Source organism: Cucumis melo, unplaced genomic scaffold, assembly GCF_025177605.1.
Source record: "Cucumis melo cultivar AY unplaced genomic scaffold, USDA_Cmelo_AY_1.0 utg001632l, whole genome shotgun sequence".
NCBI classification, from domain to species: domain Eukaryota; kingdom Viridiplantae; phylum Streptophyta; class Magnoliopsida; order Cucurbitales; family Cucurbitaceae; genus Cucumis; species Cucumis melo.
This window is the reverse complement of record NW_026124694.1, coordinates 1108-12079: the sequence shown is the minus strand read 5'-3', so window position 1 is coordinate 12079 and position 10972 is coordinate 1108. Positions and strand designations below refer to the sequence as shown.

Genomic DNA, 10972 nt, shown 5'->3' with positions numbered 1-10972 from the left:
ATCTCTCTTTCCCCAGGACTCAAGCCTACCGGTCCGTGGTAGTTTAATTAACTGGTCGAAATCTTTATCCCATGAAATAAGGAAGGACCGCTACGTGGGATCTATGGAATGGATGAGTTCGAAAGGAAAGGACGAGGTTAACCACAAAAGCCTCCCGAAAACCTTGTTCTCTCTCTGGCGCGATCTTCTTATTCCGATTTCACTCTTTTCATTGACTGATCTCAGTTCTAGCTTATGTAATTCATTCTGGGCCTAGGGGTTACGCTTCCACAACAAATGCTTTTTCTGAAAGGGATGCGTGGGGGGCCTTTCGCCTATGCGCCGATTGAAAGACGGATCATTTAGTATCGTCGGGCTCCTGTCCTTCTATTCGTAGCTTGATTCTGCTTCGCTCCTCTCCTTCCTAACCTCAGTCGAGTGGCTTCGCTCTGAACCTATATTTTTTTCTACGAGTACCTTCGCTCCTCTCCTTCCTAACCTCAGTCGAGTACCTTCGCTCCTTCACATTAAGAGTCGCTTCGCTTCGCGCCTTACGGAGCCTTGTTCATTGAGGCCAACTTTCTCTAGTTTGAGAATGAATTCCTAGGCTTTCCTTCCGCCTCAATTCATCTGGGTTGATCCTATGGTCGTGATGCTTCATTTCCCCTCTTCTCGCCCACCCGGATCCTTCCTTTTGATGGAATGAACAATTTGACGGGGGAGTCAAACAATTATAAGAAAGAAGGCCGACGGCCTGTGAAGGAAAATGAAGATGAAAGAGCCCACGGAGAAGTCTTCTTTATTTATGTTTTAGTAGGTTTGGAAGCCTAGGGTCCTCTTCGGTCGACTGGGAATTCCCTTTCTTCCTATGGTATTGGTCCCGCAGCTTCACTCTTTAGTTATCTCGGGTCCCCAGTATGGATATGATAGATACCCTCTTGCTTTGGAAGAGTACTTCTTTCTTCTTTGCTTTGAAATCATCAAGAGATATCAAGTCATTTTAAGCTAAGAAAGACTTCCATAAATCAGTCCGACTATCCACTGAAAGTAGAAAAGATAGGAGTCGTCTTCTTTGCGCTTGCACGAGTATTCGCTTCTCAACTCCTCTCCTTCCTAACCTCAGTCGAGTACCTTCGCTCCTCTCCTATATTTTTTTCGTAGAGTACCTTCGCTCCTCTCCTTCCTAACCTCAGTCGAGTACCTTCGCTCCTCGCATATTTCATTCCGCCTCTATCTCCGCTCCGCTTCTTTGAGTTCCATCTTTTCTTTAGTGGATCAAAGAAAGAGGTCCGACCGCTAAGTGGGAATATGTAGGATTCAAGTATAGATCATTCATTCCACTCAAAATTCCTTGGATTGGACTTCTCTAGGAGTTTCATCAAGGTGCCTACTTGACTTTTTTGAGAATTAGTCGATGCCGATTGCATAACCTACTATTTAGCTTGTAATAAGGGCACTTCTGCTCCAGGAGATGAGATGGCGGAAATCTATGAAATGAATTACCATCAGAATTAGAAGGACGCGCCTTGATGCATCCGCTACTGAATTTCCTGTAGGGAAATCCTTCAATCCTCCTTCTACTAGCCGAAAGTTCGCCTTTGATTTTCTCATCCGGTGAAAGGTTCTTTTTGGAAATACTAGTTCTAAGCTTGCAGCTCGCGCCCTCTTTCCTTCCTAGGGCTTCGCACGCTCATCTCCCTCTCTTCTCTCGAGCTAATGCCTATGAGGCTAGTTCTTCTTTCATCTCTCTCCCCTCTCACTTATGACTTCCCAATCTCCATTTCTCCTTTCAAAGCCGCTGATTATTATACATCCTTTGCTCAATTCCATTTCCTCGTGATAAAGAGAAATTGGCATACCCGCATGGATTAGATGGGGGTGGTGGGGAAAGCCTCCGTCCTGGGAATCGACCTCACTCAGCGGATGGGAAGCTTGAAAAAAAGCGGATTAGAGCGCCTTCTTCCGTAATCAAGAAAAACGGCTGCTGCAACTACAGGTTCAAGTGGGACGGGTCTTGGTATGATGGAGACAAAATGACCAGAATCAAAAGGTAGAAAGCTACGGTTTAGTAGTGAGGTGGGGAAGTTCTTCCATTCCCACGTAAGCTAATGAAGGACGAGTTTCACTATTGCTATTGATAGCTTGAGCCAAAGAAATCCCTAGTGGAGTGAGGAAAGGAGCAAACCTTCACAGCCTTTTGCCCAACGGAGAGAGAGTCCTGACTTTTCTTTCTCTTGCCTTTTCCGACATAAAAAGGGGGGGCTATCGCGCCTCTACCGCCGAAGACCTCTTCTTTTTGACCTCACTTCAGATTATGCCCGGCCATACCAACATGGTATCTCAGAGATCCCCTCCCTTTTCTTTTCTTCCCTTTTCTTTTCTTTTTTTTTATTGAAGTGCATTTCTCAGATCAGCTCCCCGAGTCACTAGAAAGAGGGTGAAAGGCCCACTACTTCTGAATTCATGGCCTCTTTTTTGATTGATCTCCCTTTCGTATTCATTTTTTCCTGAGGCAAAAGAGAAGTCATACAAAGTTCGGTTCTTTCATGCAATGCATAAGGGGCGGGCCTCCTTCATCAAGCCTATCCTCCAACTCAATGAATAATGAATGAAGGGAGGAGTATGAGGAAGGCTGGCTTTCTATATTCAGACTCCAAATATCAGAAGGCGGAGGCTGGGTCAAAGCATATCTGACTTCATAATCTGACTGAATGAGGAATAAATATTCTATTATCTATTATGTGGTCTCTACTTTACCACCATCTGAAATGCGCGAAACTTCGATTGGTGGAAGCCAGTCTATGAAGATTCTCTCTTTTCTTACGTGCAATTCCCCTCTTTCGGTAAGCATCCAGTATCTCAGCAAATGAACATTTCTCTAAGCTTATCCTGTAGCTTATACGTCGTTTGAAAGCTGCTTCAAGGATCCAACGAATAGCTAAGGTTTGTTGACGATCCCTGGCTACAATCCCAGGGACATCATAAATAGTACCTGCTACTCCTACTTTTTCGACTTCGCATATGGGCTTTATATTCTCTACGGCCTCAACCATCAGTTTGATTCCATCGCCTTCAGTTTGAGCTGGGCGATTCAAAGTTTGATAAACAATAGCACGAACTCTCGTTCTTTTACCTTCTTTCATGCGAAAGTTTACCAACTTCTTGATCAATTCTTTTTGCTCACCATCCAAGCCCCCCATATAGCTTAGAATTGGAGAGAAATGTTCAGCCGCTTTCGATGACGAGGCCGAGAAATTGATATTACGCAATCGTCACTGTCCATCTTTATCAGCCAACTCCCCTCTATTTTCTTTTCAGAGAGAGAGAGGGGACCACTCAACTTCTTGAACTTTGGTCTCGCTCCCGGAGTGAAAGAGTATACACTCTCCTCTCATACGGCTCCGTCCGGCATCAGGACCCGATCCGAAAGATCTCATACGAGAAGACCGCGTAGTGGGAGAATGAAGATCGAATTCAAGTCTCAGTCTGATTATGTTCCGGTCCGTGGTAGTTGAATTTCTTTCTCGTAAACACGGTAAAGCTGCTTCGCTCCTCTCGATCGATTGATCGGAATAGCTCCCCCAGTCTATTCCATTGATTTTCAGAGTGCCACAGATAGGTGGCCTCTCCCTATCATGTAAACACTGATGGAGACAGCTTTTGGACCATCATTTGCGTCCTCGGCTGTTAACTCCGCTCTTGCCTCTTTTATCTTCGAGGTCTCCTTGATTAAGTAAGAAGGAGAAACCTCTCGCTTTCAGGTCAGCCTCTGGGATATTACTCCTCTTTCTTGGCCTATATCTACCCTATCTCACCACTTTTAGGCGTTGGCATCTCAACTGGAAAATCTCTCAGCTCCCGGAGCCGTGGAGTTTGCTAAACCTTTTTCGGTTAGTCCGACCTTGAACCAATCTCTCTTCAGATGATCCGATAGTCTATGGGGTGGTATAACTCTCATATGACGGTTAAGCACCCTATGCGTCTTTCAACCCGGTTGCGGACCGCAGGCCTTGGCTTTCAGTCCGCTTCTCGAGTTCTCATCTCGTCATGGACGTAGAGCAAAGAGACTCGTTGTGATCTTAGCTTTCGCGGCGTGTAATCACGTGGTCCTTAGCTCTTTCCTTAGCACTTGGCCTTATAGTGCCTCCCTCCTCCGTAGGTTATATAAGACAGCGACTGATTGAGCCCCTCTTGCCGCCTGAGCTCCTGTGGAGGCGTACCCAGACGAGGAAATCAGAGATCTCTATGAGTACACTCTCTTTCGCGCCTGGATGCGACAGTATCTAGCCTATAGTGGAGATGTAGGATTGATATGGATCCCGAGATTACCCTTTTCTCAATCCTGAATGTCCCTGAGTACTGGTACACGCCTGAATCCAGAGTGAAGGTTCGGTATCAAATTCAGAATGTACGACTGGGCAAGGCTCTTAATATGAACATCCTTGAATTACCGGAGTTAAGACAGAGTATTCATGGGCAAGAGTTGAATCATCTATCTTAGTACCGCTACGTGGGCTTCTCTATCAAGATCTAATTCCCTTTCTCAGCCGATTCAGCCTCAGCGGATCATGGCAAGATCTCAGAAGAGAGCTGCTCTCGATATTCTAACCCCAAGATCGACTGATTACGATCCGGAAAGAAGCTTTCTTCGTCCTACCCCGTAGTTAGGCGCAAAGAATTTGCGAGAAATCCGTGGATTCTTGAATTCGAGTTCATGAGTGGACTAGAGGTAGAGGTCTGACTGACTCTTTCCCTCTTCATATTTCTTTGCTGGATCTCGCGCAAGAAAATGTATGTGCGAAATCCTTTCTGCCCCGCCTTCTCAATATTAGTCATGGGGCGGGAGATTTTCTCAAATCCCATCTTCCACTTTCGTCTTTCCATTTCGACCACTTTCTTCTTCTTGTCTCTGTCTTGTGTCTGTCTTTGAGTTGAGTCTTTTCTTTTCTTTTCGGTATATGGCCCCATGTGGGTGGCCAAAGAATGGTGTCATAAAGAATCTCATGTTGACAAAGAATCCTTTTCGTATTCTTTCTCTTTTTACGGCGATTCTGCTTTCTGCTTTTATCAGACTAGGATCTGCAGGCAAAGGCAAAGATGGAATCCTATTTTTGGGTCTCGTACTTTTGTTTTTCATCCTTCAGATTCTGATCCTGGGACTGAATATTTATGCAAGAGATTTTCAAAAAAGAAGAAGAGGTCAGATGAAAATCAATAGAGAACCTCGCGAGAGGCCTTATATAGATGAGGCTCATTTACGATCGATCTTTCTACTGAAAGAACGGAGCTCTGTAGGATTTGAACCTACGACATCGGGTTTTGGAGACCCACGTTCTACCGAACTGATAAGAGCGCTTTCTTCAATTCAAAAAAAAGTAGATAGGACGTCAAAGTGTACCCAATGAAAGATTTTTGATGTCCACCTCCTGACTGCCCAGAGGAGAAGTAATAGGTAGGAATGAGAGGATTGGAAGAAGTTGACTGAAAGAGAAAGGTCAGAAGAAGGGGAATTTCTGACTCGAGACAGGACGCGCGCATCTTTTCTTTGAGTTTACTAACTAGTGGTATTTGTACAAATTCAATATGTAAATCAAAACAAAGGTCCAGATTAGTTTCATTAGTGAATTTGGGACTCGTAGATAAATTCAGGTGCGAAGGGTACTCGTAGAAAAAAAATATAGGAGAGGAGCGAAGCCACTCGACTGAGGTTAGGAAGGAGAGGAGCGAAGGTACTCGTAGAAAAAAATATAGGTTCAGAGCGCTTAGGCGCAAAGAATTTGTGGGTCCTTATCCTTGAAATTTGAAGGAGTGCAACTCAGAAATTCTCCTTGTTATAGAACTCATCTGGAGTAGCTTAATTAGTGAATTTGAGGATGAAAGTAGAAAAAAAAAGGCAAATCAATGAACAAGGCAATGAAGAAGGTAGTCTTTGATTTGATCCACAGATTAATATGTCCTTATCAATGAGACCCCTCTTCTTCCTTTTTTGAACTTCAAACCCACTAACAAGAAAAGCAAGCTTCTATTTTGATGCTTCTATATTCTCTTATTCTACTAGAAAGAGGATCATATTCGATTTTGATGCCTTTCATCTTTTTCTTGCTGTAGCTAGATCTCTGAAAAGGGGAAGGGTTGACTATGCGGTTAGAACCATCCGTCTTTGACTACCAATGGGGAATTAGTCGGATTCGGTTGAGTCTGAGTCATCAGTCGTCCTTTCTAGAACAACTGTCATTTTTCTTTCCCGAGTTTCAGAAGAAGCTACAGAAAGAAGTTGAGACAGTCAAAGAAAGAGTAAGGGGAGAATGGCGAAGAAGAATGCAGTAGCTCGACAAGAGGCCCCTTGTTCATTGAGGCGGCTCGACCAGTTGAGGAAGTTAGTAGAAAAGAGGAAGTTAGTAGCTCGATCTCTTGAAGCCTACTAAAAGGAAGACAGTCTATCTTTCATTGAAAAAGGTAATTCTCATTCGGAGGCTAGGCCCCACTCACTCCCACGATCAGGGAAAGGAGGAACTGAGGCGAGAATCCCATAAAGGAAGGGGTCCGATCCGCATGTTCAAAGCACCGCGCATTTCAGAAAAGAGAGAAGGTCCGATTCCATCCTTCCTTCCCCTATGCTATCAAATCGCGGACGATGTCGATGCATACGGACGATCTCTTGCCGCTGCAAGTCCCACATCCGCGGTTGGTGAGACTGATGTGATAGAGGATTTTCTTCTCAATCGGGATAGTCTTGAATAAAGCACCCTTGATGCAATATCTGAATGGGAAAGCATTCCCGCTGCTAGAGTTGGAGTTGGATCGGTGCTATGATATTCATAGGCTTGACTTGATCGGGGGAAGGGGGGGAATAGGGAAAAGACTCAGAATGATCAGTTTAGGAAGCTAGAAAGGAAGCGAAGCAGCCCCAGAGAGGGGAGAAGAAGCTCTCCTCTTTCCTTCTTCCTAAGTACTACTCGCATAAGAACCGTCTCAGTTTCATGATCAATAGGATCAAAGATCGGATCCATCAATCGTCCGCGCGAAGAATGGATCCCTTTCCTAAAGAGGAAAGGACAGAGTTTACGAGTCAGTCATAAAGGCCGGCCAGCCAAGGGGTAGGAATAGTTCTCAAAGAGTCAGACTGAGACCTCGTATTCTTAGTTGCGGAATAGTAGTCTAAGTGGAATGAGTCAAAGAAGACGGAGAATCGGAATCAGAGCAAAAGAAAGAAGGTAGCATCTCCTTAAGTCAGAAAGATCAAGCCTAGCCTCCGAAAGCTCAAGCGATCCCATAACAAGAAAGGGAAGGATTACTATACTCTTGAGTGGATCAGTCCGGAGGACCCATAAATCAGTCCACAACATTCAAGCCTATTTAGTGGAAAAACAAAGGCTCAAAGATCATTGATAAAGGCGGAGTAGGTTATGAAATAACTCGACTGAAAACAATAGGCTCCGTAGGAGTTGAGTTGAACTCGACTGAGGTTAGGAAGGATACAAAGGTTAGGCGCAAAGAATTTGCTCAGTCCTTATCCTCAAATGAAAAGGAGCCTGAATTCACAAGGGAAGGAGTTGACAAAGATTATTATCAAAAAGGAAGGAAGAGAAAGAGAAGAAAAAGGACTTGTCAGAAAGTTCAGTCAGGCTCAAAGAATTTGAGAAATGAAAAAGAGAAAAAAAGCCACTTGATTTGAGAGGCCTTACGAGCGAAGATGACGCATCCAACCGGGAATTTGCAATGGAAGAAAGCCTAGCCAAAAGAGAAAGGAGATTAGCCAAAGCTACTTATGAGCCGACAAAGGAGAGAAAGAAAAGAGCTCCTTCCTAACTCCAGTTAGAGCTGCGCTTTCCTTAATTCATTTCTCATTCAATCGCCCGACCGGTCCGTGCTAGCTTAATTAGTCCCTCGCTTGAGCCTTGATCCTCAGAATAAAGAGACTTTCTTAGTCGTCTAGCCCTTTCCCCTTGTAGTGGAAAGACCTGCTTTCCACCGGTCCTTCTAGTCTTTTGACTAGTTTTTGAAAAGTCAATCAATGAAGAAAGAAGGCCGACGGAAAAAGAGAGATTGCTTGAGTTCGGCGCCCTCGTCGTGGCGAGTTTCCTTTGTCCCGAGCCTAGTGTACAGCCTTTGACTGATTATTGTAGGAGAATCCAATCCTTATTTCATCCCTTCCATTTATTATACTCCTTCATTCAATCTATTCATAATTGCTTTACAATAAAGCCTTTGACCGCCTAGTGCGGTCTATTTTTGGAGAAAGGACTGATAGTATAGTGCTGCATCCGCAAGAACTAATTCAAGGGGTGCCCCCACCAGCCCGAGGATCCTAGATTCTCAAGTTCTAGCTAGGGAGGGCTAGTCTCCTATTTCAGTTGCTCCGAATTGGTCCTTCGCCTGGGGCTCCCTATCCGGCTCCCGATCGAGCTACTTTTGACAGTCGTCGAGATAGTCTTGTTCTTGCTCTGAATGGGAATTCCCCTTCCTCTTTCAGTGACCTTTCTTCCGACTCAAGAGGCTGAAATTTCTTAGTTTGAATCTTGGGGCTCCTTGATAAAAGAGTCAAATCTCTCTCTCTCTCGTAACTTCAGTCTCACCTTTCTTGCACTTGCCCTTGTTCATTGACTTCTTCATTGAGGTCGAGTCGAGAAAGTTTCCTTCCTTCGCACCTTGTAAGTCCTTTCGCTATCGCGCCTTAACTGTCGACTCAATTACATCTTTCCTACGGTCGAGCTATGAAAAGCGGTCCGTGCGTCTTTCATTTCACCTAGGGCGTAACTAACTCTCTACTGGTTACGATGCTAGGCGACCCGAGCCTCTTATCTTCGACCCTATAGACCAAAACCATAGATTTGAGCCGTCTCATTGATAAGGACATATGAATCTGTGGAAGTCTTAACCGGAGTTTGCACGTAACAGACTAAAACGACTATCAGAATCTAAAAGAAATAGGCGCCTAGGCCAGATCGAGGATACCAATGATGGATTTCTCATCCGAAAGAGGAACCTGCCCACAACTACGGAAAGAACCTAGGCGTCAACAGACACACCGCTCCGTGGGGCTACTGGTCTCCTTCATTCCGAAAGAGAGAGATGAAAGAACCGCATTCGTCTGACGGACAGTCGGCTTGGGCTGACGCCTTTCTTTGATTATGCCTTTTTCTATCTGCTGCTTGGGCAATAGAGATAGGAGAAAGGGAGAAAGAAAGAGCCCGTGGAGAAGCCTGGTCTTTGCCTCCATAGAAAAAGAGTGATTGATGGGGCTAAGACTACTTTTGTCTTTGATAGACTTTTCATTCACGCCCCGGACATGCCCTTGTCGAGCTTCTAGAATACGAAGATTAGTGGAATAAGACTCATCTGGAGCGAATAAAGTCAAAGACTTTGATCTTTTTTCAATATTCTTTCTCTTGAACTCATATTCATTCAGCTATATACTCGTCCTTCCGGTCGTCTGGCTATATACTCGTCCTTCCGGTCGTCCTGGACCAAGAAGATCCCTGCCTTTCTTTTCTTGCCTTGAAAGACGCTTCTTTCATTCTCTGGGTTTAGCGGGCTCATTCTCTACCTTTCAAACTGCTACAGCTACAGCTGATTAAGTCGCTTCGCTCCCCCCTTCTTTCTTTCCTGCCCTTCGCAAATTCTTTGCGCCTCCACCAGGAAAAAGTGCGGAAGGAAGAACTACGCAAAAAAGATAGAGTCGCTACGCTCCAGGGTCGCTATCGCGAACATTGACAGACTTTTCCGCTTCGCTCCACCAAGGGTTATCTTTCCATCTCCGAAAGAGGCTCCCCCCGCAAATTCTTTGCGCCTCCACCAGGAAGAAGGAAGAAGGAAGGAACTACTACGCAAAAAGATAGAGTCGCTACGCTCCTTTCCTGATCCGGGGTAGAAATCTCAAAAAGCAGATGTAGCGGAGGTTAAAAAACCCCCTTAGTTTTGTGTTTTGGAATCTCCCCCTTAGTTTTCAGTTTGGAATTAGGAATTTCGTCTTTTTTTATTTGGAAGCGGTGGCTTCTACCTTTTTCCATATATATAAACGAGAACCTCGCGCGCGCGCGCCCCATATTAAGGCTTTGTGTATGCCCCCCCTCTCGCTTCCTTTTTGGAGTACGCGAGGACGGGCTTCTACAAAGCTACGGATTCTCTTCCTCTAATATTCTCATTAATTCATGAATGATCTTAGTTGGCCATCTCCGGACAGGCTCCTTTTGGTCACCTGTCCTCCCCTCCACCGGGAAAAAGAAGGAAGACTGACTTTTTCAGTCTGATTAGGTAGCTACGCTCCGGGAAAGCAAAAGAAGATTAAGTTGAAAAGAGCTGATTAGGGAGCTAGGCTCCGGGGGATCGCGAACATTGAAAGACTTTGTCCGCTCGGGTATCTTTCCATCTCCGAAAGAGGCTCCCCCCCGGGACCCTCTTTCTCCCCTCCCCTAGACCGGGAAAAGTGCGGAAGGAACTACTACTGAAAGAGCAGATTAGGTAGCTACGCTCCGGGAAAGCAGATTCAGTTTGATTGAAGAGCGGATTAAGTAGCTACGCTCCGGGGTAGCTATCTCAAACCGGGGTAGCTATCTCAACTCAAAAAGCAGATTCAGTTTCAAGAGCTGATTAAGTCGCTTCGCTCCACCCACCAAGGGAAGGGATCTTTCTTCCATCTCCGAAAGAGGGTCCCGGGGGGAGCCTTTGTTTTATCCAGCGGAGCCTTTAAAGAAGCACTTTCTCCCTTATTAGGAGCGTAGCGGTGAAAGCCGCAATATTCTTTGCGCCTGTATTTTATCCGTCCGAAGTCCTCGCAATATTCTTTGCGCCTTCAGCCGTAAACGACTTTTCTTTCTCTGGATCTCCGGAGCTACGCGTAGCGGACAGCCGTCAACTACTTTCTATTTATTTATCCGAGCATTATCAGGAGAAAGAAATTCAGAAGGTCGTAATTGAGCGATTCAATCTTCTTTGAACCTTGTTCATTGAGGCGTCGGACTTGTTAATGGAATTTCATTCCTTCTCAAATTCT

General features: G+C 45.1%; 1 protein-coding gene across 1 annotated transcript; it reads right to left on the bottom strand.

Moving 5' to 3' along the window:
• Positions 1 to 2350: 2350 nt before the first annotated feature.
• LOC127147497 (ribosomal protein S7, mitochondrial) lies at positions 2351 to 3321 on the bottom strand. The gene has a single exon (XM_051080883.1). It carries the CDS (start codon positions 3177 to 3179, stop codon positions 2733 to 2735), a length of 447 nt encoding a protein of 148 aa, XP_050936840.1. The 5' UTR covers positions 3180 to 3321; the 3' UTR covers positions 2351 to 2732.
• Positions 3322 to 10972: the final 7651 nt, after the last annotated feature.